Source organism: Sinohyriopsis cumingii, unplaced genomic scaffold (assembly GCF_028554795.1).
Source record: "Sinohyriopsis cumingii isolate HCF-2022 unplaced genomic scaffold, ASM2855479v2 utg002431l, whole genome shotgun sequence".
Lineage (NCBI taxonomy): Eukaryota > Metazoa > Mollusca > Bivalvia > Unionida > Unionidae > Sinohyriopsis > Sinohyriopsis cumingii.
Window position 1 is genome coordinate 221,076 of NW_028316207.1, and position 26,037 is coordinate 247,112.

At 35.7% G+C, this 26,037-nt stretch overlaps 1 protein-coding gene across 1 annotated transcript in view; it reads right to left on the bottom strand.

The window, feature by feature from the left end:
• LOC149770742 (cytoplasmic dynein 1 light intermediate chain 2-like) overlaps nucleotides 1-26,037 on the bottom strand; it is an 84,686-nt gene that overhangs the window by 24,083 nt on the left and 34,566 nt on the right. Inside the window, exons 6-10 of the mRNA XM_089949170.1 lie at nucleotides 21,927-22,020; nucleotides 17,549-17,684; nucleotides 15,963-16,074; nucleotides 11,274-11,375; nucleotides 5,895-5,984 (exon numbers count right to left, since the gene is read on the bottom strand). Of these exons, the coding sequence (XP_089805296.1) occupies nucleotides 5,895-5,984; nucleotides 11,274-11,375; nucleotides 15,963-16,074; nucleotides 17,549-17,684; nucleotides 21,927-22,020 (534 nt within the window). The remainder of the gene's footprint in view (nucleotides 1-5,894; nucleotides 5,985-11,273; nucleotides 11,376-15,962; nucleotides 16,075-17,548; nucleotides 17,685-21,926; nucleotides 22,021-26,037) is intronic.

Consider the following 26,037-nt stretch of genomic DNA (forward strand, 5'->3'; position numbering starts at 1 on the left):
TCACAAGATGGCTGTAATAGCAGCCATAATAGATGCCCAAGGGGAACCATTTTCATTCTGGACCAAGTGGATTAACATGTTTATAAAGTTTCATAGCAATCCCACTGTAGTGATAAATAACATGCTAATGAGGCCAGATGACAGGCCATCACATAAGCACTTCTGGTCTATGACCAACAGAGCTAAAAATCCAAAAGTCTTGTGGAAAGTGGTGTCTTCCTGCTTCATGACAGGAGGCCCAAGCATAGTAAGATTATACCAAAGTTTCAGGTAAATATAGCAATTATGTAAAAGATAATGTCTATCATTATATTTATCATAGATTACTACTGCTGTCATTGCTGCTGCCACCACCTATGTCTTGTGTGTATACCAGAAGAAAAAAACACAACAAAAAACAAACATGGCATGGACATAAAAACAATAGTAAATTTTTGTTTGATCTGAAGTGGAGGTGAATTAACAATGTCAAAGACAAAATGCGTAAACCTCAATTCCCACCCCTACTAATGAATTTACTAGTGGTCATCCTCTAATAGCCAGGCCTGACATACTCCACTTCACTATACTCACCACCTGTGGGTACATTCAAAGGTATACTCGAGTCTAATGAATAATTCATACCTGAAATACTAAGAGTTGCACCCCTTACCGCTTTTGTTAGCTTTGATTAAAATATTGGTAGTCTGCATTGTTGTACAAAGACCACTATTCACTTTGGCAAGGTAACAGTGAATATTATCTGCTAGATTTAAGACTTGCGTTTAGTGATGATACAACTACCACATATACACCAAATAGTTTAGGAAAAAATAAAGACCTGGAAGAAGATGGTCGGTTATCCATGGGCCAAGGTCTAAACTTGAAATTTTTTAAGATTTTTTTGATTGACTACAATAATGGCTATAAATTTTGGGTCACAAAAAAAATACATTTGTTTTGTGTCTTAAGATGAATATGCCTGTAAAAAAAAAATACATTCTCAACGTCCCAACTACTATGATCGCTTTCGTTATTATTTTGCATGTGCATGTTTTCTGACTTCCCCGACATGAAATTAAGTAAAGGTAAATAAAGACTTCATAATTTACGGGCCAGTTCGAGTTTACCCCGGAGATCAGGCTGTACTATAATGTACAGCACTTACACAGCGCAGATCGTGCCTAGTGTCACTGTAATCCTTGTTTATTCCCAAACATATAAGATGCAGATTTTGCTTTATTAATTTTTTTCAACCAAATCGCATTCTTCCCGATAACACTTCCGTTAGTTGGTAAAACCCATTTCATTTATGCTGATCCATGCTCTCATGAGTTAATCTTTTGCAATGATACAAGTGATGCTTCAAATTGAGGTAATCTTTATGAAAAGGTACACACGTTCAGTTGTAAGGCACAACCTGCATAACTGTTACATGTTCATGAAAGAATGTTAATAATATTAACTAAGATCATCATCAATCTAATTTACTTTGTGTTTGGCTGAACAAAATCATAATTTTCCACACAATGCAAAGCTGCATGTTTTGGCGCCTACTTTGCTTATAATTGGCAGATTTGTCTTTTGTTTTCAGACAGCAATACAGGCCAGTTAATCATTAAAATTTTGAAACAGGCTTGGGTTAAGAGGGAATTTTGACTGGCAACTATACCAGTACATTGATATGTAATTGCCTTTCACTCCATTATATATTATCATGATTAATGTAGTTTTGTAAAATGGGGTGTAAGGTCGCTTACATCAAAGCAAACTACAACTCACTTTTTATGGTATTAGCATAATTTTCGAAATATTATTTCTGAAACTTCATTATTGTATTTTGGATTGATCATTCAAGTTCAGTGCAGTGGTGCCCATGATTTGAATCCAAGGGATGTACTTCATTCAGCGGGTGTTCAAACCTACAATGTATATATGGTGGCACCATTATGTAAACACGCTTACTAGCCTAATTGCGAGTATTGAATCAAACCCTATTGTTTTTCATTGTCTTATTGGGATAATATTTTAATGAGTTAGATATTTACAATTTCAAGGCAAATTGAAAATGTAATTACTGGTACACTGATATAAAAAGTCTAATGCAATTGCACATAAACAAACAATAATCGATTCAAAAGGGAGAGACAGTGTTACAGTAAACCCATCAATGCTCAATTCTTGTCATCGTCTGATACAGTTTTACAAAAATCTGAATTAGGCAAAAACAATAAGAAAACAGCAAATTTAATGAATTTCTTGACTTTTCAAAGAAATTTATACCGTTTCTGTGTAATAATTGTACATGCCAACCTAAGCGAGTTATATGGGTAATTTTTGCAAAGGTAAGTTTACCTAAATAAATGCATTTAGAACTTACCACGTGCATCTTGTGACTTCTTGGACTTTTATGTCAGCTTATATGCGGGTCATGTACTTGTTAGTGTTTATACCTATTAACTTTGGGGGGGGGGGTCAGCTTATATGCGAATGGGTTTATACACGAGTATATATGGCAGTCAGCTAAATAATTTTTGAGAAGTAGAAAGCTAACAATCTATTGCAAAATGTGCCATGAACTAGTTGCCTTCCCTCCTACACTAGCACTGGGGCAACATGCCGCAGACATGTAGCATGATGTCCCACCCAGTCACATTATCCTGACAACAGGCCAACCAGTCCGAACACTAACCTCTTAATGCTGAGTGCCTAGCGAGGAAGCTGTTCATACCATTTTTTAAGTCTTTGGTATGACTCAGCCGGGGATCAAAACCACGACCTCCCACTTCTGAGGCAGATGCTCTAACCACAAGGCCACCAGAGAGATCTGTGATCAAGGAATTATCTATTTCTTCCGAGTTCTGTGCAACTCAGACATGGTTCCTGCAAGTTTCTGTGATGAGGAGGAAAGGCCTTTCCTCTTTCCCTATAAGTTCATCTACTTTAGCTAAGCCATATACCTCATCTGACTGCAAAACTGACAACTGTCCATATGCTTCCAGCTTGTGCAAGAAAGGCAGGTAGGGTATATATTCTGTGGGGCTTTTCTATGCCTGTATATTACCACACTATGTAATAGTTATTCTTGCAAAAACAAAATCCTAAAACAATAAATGTTAACAATTTTAATAGTAACGAATGCTGTGAGACCTGTCCAACAAAATTTATCACCAGCAAAACACACTATTATGATAATGTTTAAGAGTTGGGTGCATCTACTGAACTCACTACTGATGACTGGTGTGAGACCTCCTAAGAGTTTAAAATGCATCACGTCAATGGAAACGGTATGCAGAGATAGTACCTGGATTTTATCTAAAGTGGAGGAGGGGGATCCCCCTCCCCTTGTCACCAAAATTGGGTGCGGGAATAGAAGAAAAATGGGGAGGAAATGGCAAGTTCACTATTTACCTAACACTATGATATTCAACTCTCTTTATTCCTGCCCCACTCTTTTAGGGCTCTGTTGAAATCAAAATCCTCAAAAGATGTCAACTCTCGCTGTATAAGGATTAAACCTTTTTCTAAGATTAATTTGTTCCTTATCTCTGTATGAATATTATTCTGTGCTAAGAATCCCCTGTCACAGTCTGCCATCTGACTGGGGCACATGCAAGGCTAGCAGAGATATCCATGTGACGATAACCTGTGAACTGTAGAAAATCAACAAAACAATGGCTGGTTCACTGGGGGCATGGTTGACAAAGTTACAGTTGATGCAGAAGGTGGTCTGTTTTGTGCCAGTACTAGCTGTGGCCATGGGCATGGCTGGACAGACAGATCTATCACTAAAATTCCAGACAATTATATGTCTGTGTAGCTCAGTGAGACTCCTGGTCAACCAGCCCTTGTTTTGTAAAATCTTCCACAGTTCACAGGTTATTATTTCCTTGATATCTCTGCACCAAAAATGCAACTAATCTGGTGTGTCATGTAAAAAGTGATGTCCACAAGTTCAAACAGCCCATTTCTGACAATTTCTTTTTTCTCCCACAACATCTTGGTCTTGTGTTTTAACTATTTGAAATATAACAGCCAAAACTTATGAAGCTTTGCATCCAATTTTGGTTTCTTCTTATGTGGTTCATATAACCTGGTATTTTGTGGTGCATATAACCTGGTCTTCTGTGGTCCATATAACCTGGCATCTGATATCAGTTTAGAACTATTGCCCTCCATTTGGCATGAAACTCATCACTAAATTTCTTCAATCTGGACATTGGTGTTATCACTGACATGAAATTGGCAAGAATCAGTAATCCTCTGGCCAGCAATGCTGGATTACAATCTCTCCTTCCAGAAATGGATCAAAGTTTGTGCTAGCACAAATGACAGGAAAGGGCACAGACTTCACAACCCCCCTCCATCCAAGCATCCTTGTGTATGAATGAACATCTGAAGACTTTGGAATGGAAAGAGTTATATTGATGAAATAAATATCATTAATTTTTAATTTTCTAAAAAATGTCTATTTCTTCAATTTATCTTCACAATCAAAATAAAAAATTGTATAATGTGCAAAGTGCATTTTTTACAGCATGGCTTTTAACTAATTTGTGCGATTTGCACACTCGCATGCATCGACTGCATCTCTGCATAGGTAGATGAAAATTGGAAGTCACACAAAATTCCAGATATATAGGGGAAGACAAATACCTACACCAGAAATCTGGAAACATCAAAATATTGGATTAATGATACAAAATGGAGCAGTCATGGCTTACCTTAAGGGATGGGTAACAAAAAGGGCACTGATGACAAAATGGAACAATCCTCCTCCCAAAACTTTACAAGAGATCTTATACTGTGATTGAGAATGCAAAGGACTGATGGTGTAAATACTATAATGATACTAAATCCTGCATAACATGAGAAACGTCAAATTTTCCAATGTAACATGAATTCAATCGAAGAAAAATGTTGTCCATAAGAAAAAGGGCAGTTACTGCGCATTGTCTTTGGCATCAAGGGACAGACTGGGTCTGTCATCTTTCTAGTTACTTCATTGGGAAGATTGAATTTTCTTATGTGGATGGAACTAATTTTCATCCCAGAATGGGAAGCAATGCAATAGCAACAAAGTAATGTATTACTGATATAAAAAACAAATTTCTTCCTTCAGTCACTGTGATCTTGACCTTTGGAACTTATGACTTTAAACTTTACTGATTCTTCCTTACCCTCATTACAAGCCACCCCCAGAGTTTGGTAACTGTAGAGTGGACAACTGAAGATACTGTAAAAACAAAACTGATTTTAAAAAAAAGGATGTATGCATATGCAGACATAACAGATGGAAGGCATATGAAAAATAAAATGACCAGAAATGAATTTCTGCACTAACTACAGATATTTTATGCCACAAATGGCCCAAAAGACTAAACGCTTTACAACAGACTGTCAGAAACATCTAAATAAGGTTATAGGTTGCTGAGGTATAGTCTAAGGGAAGTAATTTAGACACGGTTTATTCAAGAACCCTGATTTGATCCAATTCAGGCCGATCCAACAAATCTAACTACCACCCAAACTCACTGCTTGGTGGCATTAAAATGTGATCAGAAAAAATCTTTTGGTCAGTTAGTGCCACCTCAATGTGTATCCAGGAAGCAACAGCACTTTGTTTCCTTCTGATCATTTCCCTATTAATGTACCCACAGCTAATGAATGTAGGTAGAGTTTGTCAGCTCTGAGGATTTGTTGTGGAGTAAGAAATAGTGGCATTCCAATAAATCTCAAAGGAACAGCCCTTGGTAATCAGGGCTGGAAAAAAAATACTGAATTTTCTATTAGTTACTGGTGATAAAAACGAAAGAAAAAGGCACAACATAAAATAAGACAATAGGCATACAAACAAAACAGAATTAACATTAATCACATATTAATGTAAAGCCAATTATTTCTGTGCCTCATACCTTTTTGGGGGAAGCATTCTGGACAGGAGATGGTGTAGAACCTGCTCTTGGCACAGGAGAACCACTGGCAGCAGGCCGCACTGGGGACTCCTAGGAAAAATATAAGATGTCAATTCCAGTCAGATTTACCTCACCTTACTTTTCAATTATTATGGCAAGGAATAGCGATCTGCTGAAAATTTATAAACAGACACACATATATGATTCATTTTACATACATTATTTATATGTTATACAATAAAAAATAATGCTTCATTTTCGAGTCATAAAGTTTATATAAAACAACCAAAATTTAAATAGACTGAGTTTTTCCTTCATAGCTTTGTTAAACAAGGATGATCCAAAAGATGGAAGAGAGTGACTGCAGGGGGAAGTAATTTTGAAGGCCCATGATGTCATACGAAAAATATTCATTACAACAGGTACAAAAAAAAGGGTAGCTGCAGAATGAAAGACAATTCAGAAATAAAAATCAGGCCAATTTTACATTTGTACACAACATTAAAGGTATATTCCACTTAATTTTTCATTTCTACCAAAAGGTTTCAATATATTGTATGTTTTTATCTTTAGAATAATAAGCTTGGCAGTGAATTTGTGAAGATGTCAATCTCTCTCAAATCTTAGGAGATTAAAGCGCTCTCCGTTACAGATCACTGCCATCTCACCTCTGTCTGTGTAGGTTCGAGTCTCGGATTCAGCCAATGTGGGTATGTGAGAAAGCTTGCCAGTAGCTTCTCATGGGTCGGTGGTTCTTTCCGGGGTTTTCCCGGGTTCTTCCTCCACCATTAATACTGGCCGCCATGTATAGCCTATCGTGTGCTGAAAAATGGCGTTAAACCCTACAACAACAACAACAACAAACTTTTATTACTTTGGTGTTGTTGTTGTTGTGTTAGCGCCATTTTTCAGCACAAGATGGGCTATATGTGGCAGCCAGTATAAATGGTGGAGGAAGAACCCAGGAAAACCAGGAAAGAACTTACGACCCAGGAGAAGCTACTGGAAAGCTTTCTCACACACCCACACTGGCTGATCCCAAGACTCAAACCCACACAGACAGAGGTGAGATGGCAATGATCCGTAACAGTGAGTGCTTTAGACCGCTCGAGGCCCCCTTTTATTACTTTAATTTCATTTACCTTTTAACATACCAGAAAAGCATAATGGTTGGCATGTATGCATAAATCCTTGAAAAACTTCAAATTCTGTCAGTGCTTAAAAAATCCAATAGCTCGATGCACAGGGCCCCTCTAATTTTTAGACTGGACCAGTCCTGTATTTTAAGGGAGGTGCCTGTTGGGCTTTTTGAAAAAAATTATAGTTTGCCTGAGGTAACTTTCAATCAAGCAGATGAAATGAGTACTTGTATTTTCAAGATGTTGACATACCTGCCATAAAACACACAACCTAAATCTGATCACCACTGTCCTACGTGAAATTGAGATCTGATGGTAATCAAATTGAAGCATGGCATGTCATGTTAAAAAAAATGATTCTGTACTCTCAAACCCCTTGACACGGTCATGTTTTGAGGACACACAATTTTCAGTAATATTCAAAAATAGAAGAAAAAAACCCACACCACATTCAGTATATGCTCCTTACATGTAGCATGTATAAGCGGCAAACAGTCATGATTGGAGCTGATATACAAATATCCCTTGGACAGTTTAAATAGCGCCAATTAAAGGCAAAGAGGTTGAGTATAAACCAACATTTCACATATTACTTAACTGGCTGACGCTAGCTGGTGAGATGTGTTTGAAGGCTGCAGTGGGTGAGCCCATTATGCTAATTTGCATAGGTAGGATCAGGAATGTAGAACAACCCATTATAGGTAAATCAAAGAGGTGCTAGATGTGTGTACAAAAACAAAAGTTATTGCATATTACTTTGAATGAGAATGTTTAAGCCAAATGTATTATATTTCGGACAAGACTGTGAACAGCAACGACGTTTCTATGAAGTCAGATTTTGTAGTGAATATATAGAGAGTGTGTGTGTGTGTGGTTTGGATTTTTAATGTAGCTTTAACAATTTTTCAGTCATATCGCTACGATGTCTGCAGTGTGGCAGTTTTAAGTGATGTCTAGCACTGGGGCACCATACCGCAGACATGTAGCATGATGTCCCACCCAGTCACCCTGACACCAGGCCAACCAGTCCTAACACTAATCTCTTAATGCTGGGCGCCAAGTGAGGTAACTGTTAGTAACATTTTTGTAAGTCTTTGGTGTGACTCGGCCACGGATTGAACCTATGACCTCCCACATATGAGACGGATGCTCTAACCACTAGGCCACCGGAGCAGTTTACTGCATATATAGAATGCAAACCATGATCATTTCAGAAATCGGAATAGTGTTCAAATGTAATTTTTTAAGCTGAATCAGGAAAACAATTAGCTATCAGCAAAACCCAACAAAAATAAACTTTACTTTGTGAAGCATACAAGCAAGTAACAAAACAAAAAGATAAGGTTGGGAGGGGGATATTAATTCTTTGCACAAACTGCAAACAACACAAGAACATATGTCAACTTGGTTCTGACCAAGATTCACTCAGAGAATCCAGCAGAGAAGTTTGAACACCAGGACCATCCACTCCCTAGTGAGTGTAGTGATGAACATGAATGACACATTTCCTTTAAACCCCTTTGAACCCTACTGAATTTATATTTGATTTGTAGCTACTGCAATGTTGTGTGACAATATTCAAAAAGGGAAATTTTGGGCATGTGGAATTTGTAGTCCGGGCTTGTGGAATTGCAGTCAGGGCTTGTGAGTTTATTAAAGTCACCAGCCCTGGGCATGTGTCTAACAAAAATTTTCTTTGAGCACTGTTTGTGTAATCGTTGTTGTTGTCATTCTTCAAAGTGACTGGGACAGATGTGGACAAAATTCTGATTACAATACCGAGCCTGATGTACAAAATGAGACCCACTGCCTTACAGTCAAATGCATGAGCAGTTGGCCAAAAAATCTGGGTCAGTAGGATGCATTCTGTTGACGTGAAAGCAACCGTTTGAAATGCTTCTCTAATTTTCTGTATCTTCATTTCTATTTGATGGGGGATCATCATCATTTGTCCAATACTGAAATACTGATGTCAAGATGCTTTCAAATTTTGTTAGCAATGTTTTGAAAGTAAGAAAGTTGTTTAATGTTATTCTGTTTCTAGTAACAATGGCCATACTTGGGGGCAGATTTCCAGAATTTATACAAATATAAAGGCTTTCAGGTAAGGATGCTTTCTGTAAAATTCTGTTTAAATTCTATTGAGGAGTTATTGAAAAGTTGTTCAAGGTTTTTATATCTGTAATAACAGCAACCATATCTGATGGTAGATTGGCATCTTTTATGGGAACTTAAAAGCCCATCATACCAGTATCTTTTCCAACAATGGGCCTGACACTCTCCTGACTGATATGCATTTCCATAAATTCAAGACAAGACCATTTCTTCTCTCTGATATTTCTTAGCAAAACAAGATTTTCAAATTAACTGCTGTTGTGGCCAAACTGAATAAAAGAAATGCACTATTTTCATTTAGGATGAATTAGACCGCATTTTATATCCTTTGGTGAAAGCCCCAAGTGAAAGAGACCAAGCATTCAGGAGTATCAGCAAAATCAATATTCTCAAGATGACCACCATGTTAAATTAAACCTGTAACATTTAGGATCAGCAGAAGTGTTCTGGTGGAAACACATGTAGATACAACTTTCTGTTTTGAAAATATGATAACAAGATTATAAAGATGGTTACCATGGCAACCATACTGGATATCTCTCACCATTTTCATTTAGTGTAAAGTAGACATATAAGTTTCTTTTTAGTGAAAATCAATGTTTTTTAAGACCATCCAGTTAGGAGTGGAAACATATATTTGGAGGGGGAGGTGATAGGGGAAACACTAATTTTAATCATGTAATACTTACCTGCTTCTATTATGTAGCTGGTTCTTTTCCTGAGAGAAAATGACCTGATTGTACAATGGGAAGTCATCCTTCCATATGGTGAAATGAAAGGTTCTGGAATAACAGAACATCCCTAACCCAAGCCACAGATGCTTTGACCATGTGCTATAACAAGACACAGCTTTTTACATTACACTAACATGCCTATTGGGTAAGAACCTAAATGAAAGGCTGTACAACACATAACCCCCAAAATTGCTATTAACTTTCAAGAGAGCTCAATCTGAACTGAAATAATGCTTGATCAAGGGTAATTCCAAATGATGTAAGAGATACATATAATGAAAAAGCTCAAAATGCAACATTAACAAACAAAAAAAAGCAATTTCTCTTGGGCATAAACTAAAGCAACTGTAATGTAATGTGACCAGAAAAAAGAATGAAGGAGAGTGCATATGGCCAAAATATCTGTGGGTTAGACAAGGGGTATTCTGGTATTCCAGAACATTACTGTTCACCCTATGAGGATGAATTCTCATCATACGGTCAATTTATTTTCTGTCTGGAAAAGAGCCCTCTACACAACAGCAACAGATTATGCATTACTGATATCAAAAACTAGATTTTGAAGACAGTAGCTGTAGTAGCCACACTGGATGTCAGATCAGCAGCGATTTTATTTAGGGCCAACTAAACAAGATAAGAACTTTTTCAGTGAAAATTCCATCTTGATATGACAATCCATTGAAGAGTAGTAGCAATAAGATTATCCTTATGGCTGCTGTCAAAGTCATACTGGATGTACGAGCATCATCATTTTTTTTAAGAACAAACTAGACATTGGATAAATGAGTGTTTCTAGTTTCATGGCAATCTCCAAGTGGTTTAGAAGGATTAATAATAACAAACTTGTACTAACAGATGGATGGACAGATGGAGGCCAGATAAACAACAGGTCATCACATAAGTTCTATTGGTCAAGCTCAGCTATTGAGTAATTTAAAGGATAATTAACTTTTAGCAATGGTGGCTTTAAAGTTGGATTGGCTTAATCTGTTCAAACTTGGAAGACCTTCATGATACTTTCTGTTAATTGCTCAAATTCTGTTAAGTTGTTGTTTAAAGATTTTCCTATTTTCAGTGCTTTCTGTGCAAACTGGTCTAATGACTTTATGAGAAGTTATAAATGACAAGTGTAATTGGACAATGCATGCCAGAGAGAGAACCATACCATTAGGCTCAATTGGCTCACTAAAAATTCTACGACAGATGGGGACACTATACATATTTAATAACTGAAATAACTGTGGTTAAATAAATGGAGTACAGATGCCGGACATACATGGACTATAATAGGATAGATGTGGACTATACATAGACCGATATGGACTATAGTGAAACAGACAAGGACTAAACCAAGACTAATTTGGACCAATCTAAAGCTGTATGGCACTCACTGTGGCAGCTCCAGGTGGTGGCTGTTTGCTGAGCTGTGTCTGCTGTTTCATCAGGAACAACTGCTCGTCTTCAATTGCAATCTCTGCATCTCTCTGTACTGGCTGTAATGGCCATAAAAGAAGTGAAATGAAATTGAAATTTATTATTACAACGGCTGCAATCAATGTTCACCTAAGTATAATTTTTGTAATATTTACCTTATGACTCTTTGTTAAACCCACAAGCCACATCTGGTAATATGGTACCCATTATAACAGGAGATACCATTCTATGAAGCAAATTTAATAAGCATGTTCACTGAATCAGTGATGGTTCTTTTCATAGGTAAAGACTTACTAGTAGTTAAGAAAGTTTGAAAAATTTAATCAACTGCCTATGAGGGTGAGGTCACAAAAGTTTACAACAATGCACTCTGTAAACTTTAAGAAAGACCTGTAAAGTTATTGAGCAGACATGGACAGAATCAAGTTTCACTGACCATCTTTGAAGGCATTAGAAGAAAAGATGAAAGGGGAAACAAAAAAAAATTGAAGATTCCAAGAAGCATAGAACTACCATGGTTCATCCCTGTACCTCAAACTGGTTTTATACAGCAATAAAAAGGAAACTTATTATATTTTGGATAAAACCTCAAACATTCAATGCTGCTTATCTTCTAGCAATAATGTCACATGCAACTTTTGTGATTATATGTTACTGTAGCAAGTGTCAAACATTCTTTTCAAATGGCTATAAAGTTGAATAGATGGGAAAGTGAAACAGAAAAATTCAACATGAAGCATCATAAGTTCACCTTGAAGATGTGACCCCTTCCCCCAATATGGTACACAACACACCTGACATATGTGTACAAAGTTGCATCTCGTAATCTCGTATAGCTTTAAAGTTGAATAGCAACATTGAACTGTGACCTTTGTGACCTTGACTTTGAAGACAGGACCACCAATATGGAACATGACACACCCAGTGATGATGTATAAATATACCAATTTTCATCATTTGATCTCAGATGGTGTTAATACTACAAAGTGGAGGGAAATTGCGATGAAAATGTAAAGTACTGAACTCTGAAGGTGATAATAAGACTCACAATGTGATACGCAACACATTAAGATGATGTACATGTATACCAGGGTTCATCCTGAAATCTAACATGGCTTTGAAATAAATTATAGCATGTATGCTGTGACCTCGTGCTTCAAGACGGCAGCCACAATTCGGTATGCAACACATATCCGAGTATATCAATAACATAAGTCCAGAGTGAATGGAAAATGAGATGGATGGATGGATGGATGGATGGAGAGATGAAAAAGTAGATACGGTGCCCACCACTTTTCTTTGAAAAGGCAGGGGACAAGGAAAAGAAAGTCATGGGAACAAGAAAAGGAGGTCATGGTAACTTAGTTTGAGTAAGGATTCTGTCCAGTGACATTTCTTGATGCTAAAGTGTTTTCCATATTTAGTTGCACATACTGTACAAGGCTCAAACTGGGGTCAGAAAAGTGAAAGTGACATCTCCCAACAAATAAAGAATGAAGAAACAAGTTCTTGGGAGATGTGAATTAGAAGTAAAACATAAATGTAATTTTTATTTATATTTACCGATTTAAAATATATTTTAAAAACTGACCTTACTGTGGACAACAGAAATATCATGCCCATCTGCAACATTATGTTCTACTCTCATTCTGAAATGATTTACTGCTATGCTGCACATATATTTTATAATTTATTTTTAAAAGACTAACTTGCTTTTAATAAGTCTCTTTCAATACTGGTGAGAAATTAAGATAATCCAAAAATACAGGCTTTTCAAAACAATCTGCAAAAATAATTTTAAATTATTTATTTACTTGATTTTAGTCTTATCACTCAATAGTTTCTTGTGTGCATAATTCCAGAGCAACTGACACTGTTGATTCTAATCAAGAAATAAAGTTGCCCTGTTTGGAATAACTTTAATGTTACCCTTGTGACAACTTTGCACGTCTTGCTCTTCCTGCAGGTATTTCAACCACAAGCTTTTGTAAAAAGACAATTTAGGTTAGTAGTAGTTCACTGAAATTAATCTGTTTCATCAAGACACTTTGACTCATAAAAACCTCATCAAGGCAGTAGATTATTATGTAATGTTATTATGTAATGTGCTATGTCAGGGCTTGAAACAAGCGGCAATCTGCTGGCCCATTGCTAGAAATTTCCTGTTCGACTCATAGATCTCATAGATTTAATATTTTGACAGCCTGTCACCAGTCAGCATTTATTTAAATTACCAAATATAAATTTGGGAAAATATGAATGACCATTTGTTGTCCAAGTCTTCTCTGAGCTAAATGCATAAATCCCTAAAATTCAATTGCTTCTCTAACTTGTTAGAACAAATGAGGATTTTACAATTATATTTTAAAACAATTCTGTATAAATCATTACCAGTATTGTTAGATTTATAAGGTAAATTTGTATGTTAAAAACTGTTAGTCCAAGATTCCTCTAACCTTTCATATCATATATCAGATGGTTTAATATTTATGTTGAGGTGTGAGGTCAGGCAGTATTGCCTATTTAAAATTTGGAATTCGGTAAAACCTGTGTTGGCTAACAGTTGCTGCCTACTAATGGGCCTGCCAAAACTTGAATGGTCTAACATTAAGCCATACCCACATAAAATTGATAGGATGATAATTTATCTTCTCAAAAATTGCAAGCATAATGTTTGTTATTTCTTTAATTTGTTGGCAGACAAGACAAAACTACTGCATTCATGAAATTTGACATGGTTATTTACATTTGCACTGCTAGCCACATGACTGCAAATCTCGCTGCCCAACAAATTTGGAAATATTAAAGTCACATTAAAAAAACCTAATAACAATAATACAGATATACAATTTTAAACATATTCCAAGAACACGAAAAACCTGTCACAGCAACTTGGAAAAAGCTAGATTCATCATCACATAAAGAGCATGTGTCAGCATGGTAGTCCCATGATACTAAAAAAATGTGTGTTAACTTGAGCTCTTTGCCTGATGATTCTCAACAAACTGAATCCATAATGAATGTTATAATCATAATTTCTGACAAGATAAATCATCTTCCTAACAATTTCATGTGTAGGGCATGATGAAAGATCATTTAAAGTTTGCTAGGCCCAGTAATAATCGGTTTCCTTATGTCAACACTCTACAGGTTAGGCAAATACCAAATTTGTGATATGTAGCTTGCTCTGACATCGTACCCCAACATGATTATCAGAATATCTACATTGGGTTAGGAAAGGTCTGAGGAAACTTGGACTAAAAGGCTGTAAACAAGACTTATGAACTTGTCAAACTGCCATTATAGTGCCATGGTCATCAAAATCCCTATTATGATTATAATAAGAGATCTTCTCAATCTGCTTTCACTGTAACATTAACTGGTACAGTGGTCCCCCACTTATACGGCCACCCCTTCTGCACCAGGAAGGAGAAGAACTCAACAAATGTGTGAAGCCCAAAACTCTATAATAACATTGTTGAGCCCATTTCCTGTAAACATCGGCTTTTATAGACAATGATATTATATTAATCTTACTGTTACATGTACTTTAGTCAACACTTCTTTCAGTAATGGAAACCTGACATTGGGAGACATGTATCAACGATAGAGATAATCTGATTACTTACCCTATGTCATGATGCATTTGAGAAAAGAAAAGTGGGCCATTTACCATTTTTGTACTAATATGCTGGCCGCTGGTCATGTTACAGGGGTGGCCGTTCTTGAGGGGTACTTTTGAATACAAACTCGTCGGTGCCAAGAGGGTGGAAAATGTTCATAGGGGCCATTCAAGAGGGAGACTAGTGTACTGCCTTAAATCATCTCTGTGTGGAGTTGCGATATGTAATGGCCCATGTGAATGAGGTCTTTCTCTTTTGCTAACTTCTAGGTTTGCAAGTAGATTCATTAACAAAGATAACAATAAGATTATCTAAGCACCATAAAGGTCCCATGAATAAATGTGCTATATTTAAGGGCTAGTCTCTTGTGCGCTGAGAACTATAAGTGCTTTAGCAACCAAGTATCTCTGATTAATGAGAAACTGTGGCAGGGAGTAAGTGGAATATGACTCAAAGTCGTATTTTAATGGGGGTCACTCTAAACTAGCGAATAAAGAGGAAAACACTCACATGCATTCAAAAGACAATTATTCAGTCTAAAAGGTAGTTCTAGTTGTCTTTTTACCCATAAATTTGAGGCCTGTTGTGGACAAATATATCTATAAAACACAAGATTAATACTTGTTGTCCTTGTAGAAATCAGTGGATTAGTGGTTAGGGCAACAGATTCACAACCAGAAGGGCGTGGGTTCAAATCTTGACTAGGCCAGACTGAATCAGCCACTATGGTACATCTCTGGGCAAGAAATTTCAATCTATCTGGCTCAGTACAATAGCATCTTTTATATGCTTATGTGCTGTTAAACACCATTCAATCAAACCAATCAATCTTCTCATTTGTTTTTTTCATGCAAAGAGCTTGTTGAAAAAACAAGTTTTCAGTTAATTCGGAATAAAAGAGGAAGTAACTAAGTTCTATCAGCATTTGTGTCATTGCTATATTCCAGTATGTTAGTATATGTACTTGCACATGCAATGCAATAGAAGGTGGTCTAATGCATTTATTACACGACAAACTCTTACCTTTCTTGTAATTGGTTTTGCTATAACATCCTCAAAGGAATCTGTTGGTTTCATACTTGACAAATTTTCATATAAAATAGCTACTTTCTTCTCATTGTCCCAACCAGTGGGTCTACAAAATAAACAATATGAACTGAAATGAAACCAAATTTTTTTTAACAAAAAAGCAGCTTTTATTTCAACATAAAAATTATGACTGGTTTTGAAGGAAGTGTATAAAATAAATCATTTTTGTCCTGTACAATTTGACATATATGCTGAACATCTATTGAAGTTATCAATGAATGTAATTATATCTTGTGTATTGCAGTATTTACTCTTCTTAATTCCAAAGATTTCATTTTCTTGGTTCCTTGACTGCAACCTATTTCTCATTGTCTTGTGAACAGCAATGAACAAGTATCAAGACTTGATTATTGTTGCATGGGATTTAACAATACTCTTAAAAATGCCACGAATGAAAGCTATATTTTTAGGTAGCTTCTGATCAGTGTCAGGTTTCCTGAACTATACTCTATTATCTAAATTATCTCCCTTTGCAAACTTGCTTCCCTGTAGATTATTATATCCAAGTCTATATTTTCGATACTAATTTAACTTAATTGATAAGTGGTAGCTACTGATCTGATTAAGAAATTCTCAGTTCTTGTTCCAAAATTAAAGAATAATATCAATGAACCTAACAAAGAAAAATGGTAGAATTGGATATTTTGTAAATACTTTTTTCCCCATTTCAGCTATATAAATGTTTGCCAATACTCTAGCAAACTATTCTGCCATTGCTGTACCTTTCTTTTAGAGATACATATTTTCAAAACAAATTCTCATAAAGTTTAACATTTCCTCATCTGGTTGGTTTGGGCAACATATAGTCTGATCTTTCTATAAGCAGCCAAACCATGATTGTGATCAATTTGAGTGTAGAGCCTATCAATATCTGCTGTACCAAAATACCATTTTTAAGAGGTTTATCTTGTCTTTTCCACATAATCATTTACATCTTTAACAGATGAAACTGTTTCTGAGCCAAGGGTTATAAATAAAAATCAATCCATTCAACATGTGTTCAGTCTCACTTGAGCAATCTAAACAACAGGAGATGGAAGAACTTCTATTGGTCAAGTCCACTTTTCCGCATGTTTGTGACTTTATTTGAAAAGAAAAATACCTTGTTGCTGAATTATTTGAAATCAAATAGTCAAACTCCCTTTTATCTCAAAAACAGCCTCAGATAACTTTGTCAAGACTTCCAATGCTGCATCGTGTTAAATTGGTTTTGATAACAGTTAAGAATACTCTAAATCATGTAAATTTTGCTTTGCTTCCAAAATTAACTCATCTTGGTTCATGAAGAAGGAAACATTTCCCTTGCAAGCTTTCTTTATTGCCAAAGTACCGAGTTTTGGTGAATTTCCATTTGGTGGTTTAGGAGAAGAAAGTATCATGGACAGATGGATGGATGGGTAATATCCTCTGCTAAAGCTGAAAGATAAATGTAATGTTAAAACATTTCTAAAGTCCCATACAGATGTGTGGATAGATAAAGAGATAGATTACACAATGGAGGTGTTGTGTCTGAAACTTACATGAACACACTATCTTTATCAACAACATGTGCTGACTTTGTGAAAGGGAAGCCATATACTCTGTGAAGTAAATATTTGTGTAATAAATCACAGTTTTTCTCTTCTTTTACTGATGTGTAACACAGAGCAGCACCATCTGACGTCTTGTTAAGGATAAACCTGTTACACTAAAATGGGATGATCAAAACTTTTGTAAAAACCCTATTGTTTTCAACCTTTATTTTACAAATACAGAGTTTTAACATCTTTACCTTTTGTCTTGTAATACATGTTTAAATTTATCTGGAAGAGTTTATCTTCAATAACTTATTATCTTTCTTGCAATTCTTTGTGTTAACATTATATCATTTTTGTTTTAATATGCAACATATATCCAATATTGTCTTGATATGCCATTAAACCTATATATATATATATATATATATATATATATATATATATATATATATACACATATATCGTTATGTCATTTAAGTGTATATATGGTTATAGGGTGGGGATCTTAACAGTTTCCAGGTTATGACATTGGGGCTAGTCCCATGTCCCACAGGCATGGGACTTTGCCACCCACCTCCTTCAAATCTACATGTGTGAAAGTCCCCTACCCCTGGGGAATAATCAAAAGCCTATATTGAATATATGTTAGACTTTGTCTCCTTATGTCCTTCAAACCTGTATGCAGTTGCAAGGTGCAAATCTCACAAGCTTTAAAATTATGACCGAGAGGCAACATTCCCACACCCCGAGGACATGCCTCGAGGGTGTAATCCAAAATCGTGTTTCATATGATAGCCATTGCTTAGACAATGACACACTAGAATATTTTACATCTACAATATTTATGAAATTATTTGAGATTTTTAAACAAGAGGTACAAGTGGGCCTGAGATTACTCACCTGGCTCGTGTCTGAATAATTGTCAAACACGAGCAGTTGACCAAGATATCCGAGTTAGTAGGATGCTTTCTATAAAAGCCTTATACTGATTAAATAGTTTCAAAAATAACTGTTTCCAGGTTTCTCTATTTGTTTTGTTTCTCTGTCCATATCTGATGGCACATTAGCAACATTTTGTCCAATACTGAACGGCTCTTATATACCAGGATTCTTTCTGTCCAAGCTGGTCATATTCAGCTAATGATTTTTGTAGTAATGGTGGCATTATTTGATAGTGGATTGAAATGGCTTTTCTAAATTTGAAAGCCCTTTATACTATGGTGTTTTCTGTAAAATCTGGTCAAACCCTGTTCAGTGGTTTTGAGAAAGAGCTGTTTCAGGATTTCATTGTTTGCATAACAGTGGAAATATCTGATGGTAGATTGGAATCATTTGCATCTGGAGTTGTCTCATTTACACTTGTAAATGACGTCATTTTGTTTTTGTCATGTAAATGTGATACCCGCCCCCCCACCCACCAAAAATTCATTTTAAACTTATAAAACATGTAATCTGTGAAAAGTTTTGAATGCTGGTAAATCTGAATAACCAGAAAACACAAGCAATCTGAAATATGGAAATATTTCAATGAGGTACAAAAAAAAAGAGTTAAAAAAAGATGGTGAAATTGCAATATACATGCAACAGAATCAGCTTAATTGGGTGGTAGTACTGACACAATGTCAGTTCTCCCTATAATGGGAGCATATGGCTGATGAAACTGGTTTTTAAAAATATCCTCATTTAACAACCACTTACAGCTTTCAAAACTCTTTCACTTTCTTCAATGTTGAAAGAAAGATCTGAATAATGCATAAAAAATAGTACTGATAAATTCTCTTTGCCAAGCTAAAGTTCTTATACAAGGTCATGTTCAAATTAATTATTTCAAATTAAGATCTGATCTGTAAATCAAGATAAGCTTCATGTAGTGAATATGCGACATACTCTGTCTAAGCTTCATGTCTCATGTTTATTAAGGGGTATTCCAACGGAACATACCCAGGGAAGGCACCTTTTTAAAAAATATATGCCCAGTCACTCTGGTTACTCAGAGTTCATATGAAAATGACACAAAGTTCTGAATTGCATCCGTAGGTGACTATTCCACATTGAAAGTGCATTCCCTGGGTCATAAGCATATTTTACTGGAATAACCCTAATATGTTTTGAGAGGACTCCATGCAAATACTGGGTGATTGCCTGATGTAACACTATTGCTACTATTCTCTAATGAAACTAAAAGTTACTTGAGCCATGTATATAAATGTCAACATTGGATGAACAATATTTTAACCTAAAGTAACAATCAGTTTACAACAAAGGAAAACTTTCTCTTCTTCCTGAAATAAATGAACTGATAAGGTGCTTAATTAACAGTTACTCGGTACTGGCGTAAAAGCTAGAGTGGTACTGTATATGCAAATGAAGTAACTGAGATAGATCTGTATTTTGCCAATGTCTGTCAAACTTAAGGTAACTTGTAACAAAATTATAAATTCCTAATTGGAAAAATTATGTGAATGCTTCAATAACAACCCTTTAGGCCAGGGTGATTTCTGTCAAGTTTGCTTCAGTTCTTTCTGTTCAGTGGTTTCCGAGCTGTTTGTGGTCATCTTTGATGGTGGATTAGCATCATTTGTAACAACCTGAAAGGTCTTAATGCTACAAAAATTGGTCAAATTCTGTTAGCTGGTATTTTATTGTTGTTGTTGTTGAAGGGTTTAACGCCATTTTTCAGCACACGATAGGCTATACATGGCGGCCAGTATTAATGGTAGAGGAAGAACCTGGGAAAGAACCACCGACCCACAAGAAGCTACTGGCAAGCTTTCCCACATGCCCACATTGGCTGAATCAGATACTTGAGGTGAGATGGCAGTGATCTGCAACGGAAAGCGCTTTAGACCACTTGGGGCCCCAGCTGGTATTTTATAAGAAGTTGCTTAACCCTTTAAGCCCCGATCCCATCTGTAGGCGTGATCCGGTTTCTGCATTCAATGGCCGATCCCGCCTGTAGTCGTGATTTTTTTACTGCATTCAATGGCCGATCCCGTCTCAAAGCGTGATGAATGTGTGTTAGATTCAACGTCTCTGATTGGTTAGAAATGGGTTTATTCCAAGAACTAACAACTATTAAACCAATCAGAAATGATTTTACTTTCATTTGCGAAAATTTGAATTGTTCAGAAGCTAAGGGCTCCTGTTTTGAAAGCGGTTTAACTACACGTGTTCTGGTCATGAAAAATCGTAATTGATGGCGGACGTAAGAGTGATTTTTGATGAGAGCAAAAATGAGGAGTTTCTCGGGTTTGATCTTGAAAATACTGAGCAAGCTGAGGAAAGATGTGTTCGGCAGTTGGATATTTTGTGAAATTTAGATTCGGACATAGAAGTTTCTGAGATTGAATCGTCCGAAGATGAGGATGCTGACAGCGATGATGATCGAGTTCTTGCGGATAAACGTTGCACATAATTTTGTAAATTCTGTATAAATAAGTCGTGAAAGACTTGGACAAATAGGGAAAAAAAATACATCACTGTGTAGACAAATTCATTTGCAATAAATGGTGAAACTTTCTTGGATTTTAATTGGATATAAGCAGAAAAATTAAGGTAAGAGTGAATGCATGTGCACGATGTTTACAAAATTTTTCAAACAGGTAAAAGCTCTGGGGCACACGCAGCTAGACACAGCTTAGCGCTGCTGGGGCATAGCGGCAGTGATACTGATAACGGGTCTGGGGCTGAATGAGTTAATGGTTTTTTCTATTTTTATTAATCATGGCCATATCTGAAGATCAGCATCATTTAAACAAATTTCAATGACCTTTATGGATGCAAGATTTCTGTAAAATGTGTTCCAATTCTTACGAGTGGTTTTGAGAAGAAGTTGTTAAAGTCATTATTTTCTTAGCAATGTTGCCATACTGGAAACAAGATTACATAATAAATATGCATCGATTTTGGTCATAATAAAACATCTCAATATCATCTGATTATTCTTCATAAAATATTGTTCCCCCAGTGCTGAAAAGCTCATCCAATCACATGCATGGTTGCATCATTAATTAATACAGAATAAATATTTAATGCTTGATCCAAATTTGATCAGAAATATGGTCTCCAAAGTGATAACAAGGTCAGCCAATAAGTCTATATTCAAAGACTGATACAAATTTAATCAGATACATGGCATCCTGGGGGGCAGCAAGCAAATAGACAGACAACGGGGTGATGACAAATGATGGATGAAGGACAATGGGCAATACTAGAAGCTCACTTGTCTTTACAACCAGGTAATCTAAAAACTGATATTGGGATCAACAGCTAAGAGTTACAATATAATCATATATATTCATAACGGGGTAAAAATAAGCCAGAGATTTTTCAAGGAACGCTTGTGTTTGAAATTGGTCAAACCTTTCAATGACAAGGATACAATTCAAACAAAACTTTCTAATATGCTGTTGAATAAAGTCAAAATGTTCTTCTCTAAAGTCATGGTCTTTCTCCAATGTTGAGATTGCATCTGACTGAAATAAAAAAAAATACAATTATTCCTTTTGAACATTTATGTGGCACAAGATGTTCCAGAGTATACAATCTATAAATTAACATGATGTAAAAATGTCTTATCATTTGATATTGGCACTTTACCATAAATCTTGAATTTTAAATGATTTGGGGTTTTACAGACCCTAGATAAACCCTTAAACCAGAAGACTCTGCTCAATTTAATTCCTTGCTTGGTTTGGTAAGTAAAGAAAAAAAAAAAAAAAAAAAAGGTTTGATATTGCTCAACTAGTAAGCTGACATGTGTCATTTTGTGAATGCAGTTGACATGTATTGAAACTATAGAGGGGAAAGAAAAGCTTAGAGCACATAGGACTACTTTGCCTATTAATGTTGGTATTGTTTCATCTTCTCTCCTTCACCATACTGTACATCAGGAATATTTTCCCGGCATGAAATGGATAAGTCATTTAATAAACCAGCATTCTACCCATATTCTCTTTCCTGCCCCTGGGGACAAGGCTCTGATTAATAACTTAGTAACTCTTTGTAGCTGCACCCCTAAAGTATATACACATTTTTTTTGCATTATAGAGTTAATCTGTGCAGTCAGCATGGATTAATGGGTATGTTCTCATCACCTGAAGCCTGGTCCTGGAGACTTGGAAACTACTGACAGCCTAACCAAAGGAAACTGTGATGCTCAGTAGTTAAGGTATTGGATTCATAACCAGAAGGTTAAAGGTTCGATTCCTGTCATATCAGCCTAGATCCTAAAAATTAAGTGGATCTGGCTCATAACTGATCCCATCTGAGTTATTGTTGATACAAGCTTACATACCAAAATCTGATCATAACCGGATCAAAAATATGGCTTCTAGAGTGTTCACAAGCTCAGCCAATCAGATGAGAATGTGTGCTAATAGATGGCTGACAGTTGGAAGGATAGGCAGACAACATGCCATTGCATATACTTCATTGGACTATGATCACAAGAGCTAAAATAAACATATCCTTTCAGAAAATTATATGAAAGAATTTAGCTCAAAAGCAGCATTTTAAGTCAATCAAATGTTTTTCATTATTAATTATTGTCCCCAATACTATGTATGGCATTGAAAATACACTTAACTTGCATATATATCCAGCCAAATCAGAAGGTGAAGTTTTCTTGCTCATCAGGTTACCAAACAAAACCTGACAGATGATAATTAATGTTAGTTTTGTGTCTTGTATTCTTTTCCTTTAGTTTAAGTGAGGGCATAGTCTAGATTTATGTTGAAGTAAAGGTCTGGCTTGTGCAGACACAATGCCACATAACACACCTACAAATCACATGGTGTAATGGACTCATGTTTCTAGTGCTATCCAGCTGAAGCCTTCAGATTCTGGCAAGTCATGGAGATGAGCTTTCATGCCTCTATTATCATATTCATTGTGGCTATAGTGTTTAAAAATGGGGAAAAAATGACAGAATACTTACAAGGGATAATTATGGGGAATGTTATGTCAAATGTCCTATATACCAAGTCGGCAACTGGTCATGTTAGCTTGTTTGTCAGAAAAAGACAGATGCTTCAGAACACTTGTTCTGAGCTGATGTTACACATTCAAGTACTACAGCTGTTAGAAAAGCTATTACAGGTGAACACAAAATGTACAGTAGGAAACTAAAATAATGTGTCACCAATATGTATACTTCTCTGTTACGGTAGATTTTATCAGTGTTACCATAGTAATTCTGAAGCATATGGTATATTGCTTGAAAAAAGACCAACTTTAAATGGAATTTCAAGTTTGTATGTCGCTGCTGGCAACTATATGCTAATTTTTGTACCTTATTCTCCTTATTAAACCATCCCTGTTGCTTTCTTTGTTTTAATCTGTGAAATTTTCTGTATTATTTAACTTTATTTTATGGATAAGTCAGTGGTATTTTTCATGAATCAGAATGTTATACTTTGGTACAATAATGAATAATATTATCTCTTCAAAGCGTGTGATGCTCTATATTGACAGTAATCTGACAAATCAGACCCCAAACCTGTACTGATACTGATGGATGGTTTGGGTCTGACAGTACCCCAGACAAGATTTGGACGTATTGGGTATTTCACTCGTAAAATTAAAATTTAATGAAATTAGAATTTTACCCAAAACTGGGTAATTTTCAGTTTTAAACTAAACACTGAAACAACTCAACTCCTTTTTATTCACATTTAGGGCCTTATTTTTGAAGGGACTCAATTTCACTTACTTTGAACAACAGAAATGATCATCTCTGTAAATTGTGTTTTTGATGAAGTCTGGTTTCCATATTGCTTTTTGGATGATTTAATAGAGGCTAATTCAGCAGATTTACCAATCATATCTGAGAGAATACTTCTTATTATTAATGCTGATAAATGACTGTCAAATGGCAGGGATAAAAGCCAACAATCGTTAAATTTTTCGATGAAATTAAAGCATTGCCTATTTTGTAGCTCATATCCCGGACATTCTCAGCATGTCTTGATATTACCTGAACACTTGATACAATTAATAAGCAAACAAGTACCCTGTCAATTGTGGCAATAAAAGTTAGACTGGTTAATTATACTTGTTTAAATACTAAGAATGTGGGATTTTTTAACGGTTTATTTCATCAATATTCTAAGTGGCACCAGACGATAAAATTTGACCAGATGTTTAGAATTAGCTTTTTGTTCAAATATATGCACAGAAATATTTTGAGTGAAAGATAAAATGCTTGCATGTCTTGGATGCATGCTCAAAGAAAAAATTGGATTTTTCACTATTTTAATTGAGTGTTGTTGTTGTTGTTGTAGGGTTTAATGCCATTTTTCAGCACAAGATAGGCTATACATGGCAGTCGGTATAGATGGTGGAGGAAGAACCTGGGAAAACTCCCAAAAAGAACCATTGACCCATGAGAAGCTACTGGCAAGCTTTCTCACATACCCACACTGGCCAAGTCTGAGACTTGAATCCACGCAGACATAGGTGAGATGGCAGTGATCCCTAATGGTGAGCGTTTTAGACCACTCGGCCACCCTTCAAATGAGTGAAATATATGGATACACTGCATTTCTTGGGCCCTGGTTTGATCTCATTTATTCAACAAACTGTGCAACAAGTGCTGACAAATCTGTCCATAACACACTAATGTAGATTTTAGACAACTTACCAGTATTTCTTGGAGCTCTTGCATTAAGGTTTATTAGACTATGCTGACAGATTCGTGATGATGAAACAACTATTTTAGTTGGTGCTATATTTTTGCAGAAGTAAATAGGGCAATTTATGTCACACTTTAAAAGCAACAGCATAGACTGGTCAAGTATTACAGGTAAAGACCACTCTTGCATAATGAATTAAATCCAAGTATGCATCAATATAAAATAATGGAACTTAATATTTTATGTTGTAGAAAGATGAGGGTTTAATTAATTTAATTTACTATTTACTGTTGTGCATCTGAACAAAATTATCAGTCATAGATTTCTGCTTCAATCTGATTAAAAGATGGATGGATGGATGGATGGATGTGGTCATGGATGGATGGATGGATGTGGATGGACAGAGTATTTTATGTCAATTAAGTACAAAAGTTGCTAAGTTAGTGCCAACAAAAGGTTAACTTCTGCAAAATGAAAAAATCAACTGGACAAAAATGTATGAAGCTAAACCCTTCCAAACAATGTATTAAGTACAACTTCGAAAAATACAAAACATAAAGATGTTAAAATTCTGCAAAATGTATATAAAATAAAAGACAATAGTAACACATGCAAACTCCTGAAAAAAATAAGGATTTAAAATTTGCTAAATAAAATGCATCTCCTTAAAAAGATCCTAATTTCACAGGTGGTACATTGCCATGAAACAATTTTTTCAAGCAGTTCATGTCGAAATACTTCCATCTAACTGGGTCAAAGAGATCTGACAGACACAGATGCAAGGTCATGTTATGCTGACTTCTGATTTACAAAAAAATAAAAAAATAAAAATATTTTCGGAACATACCATTTTTAATA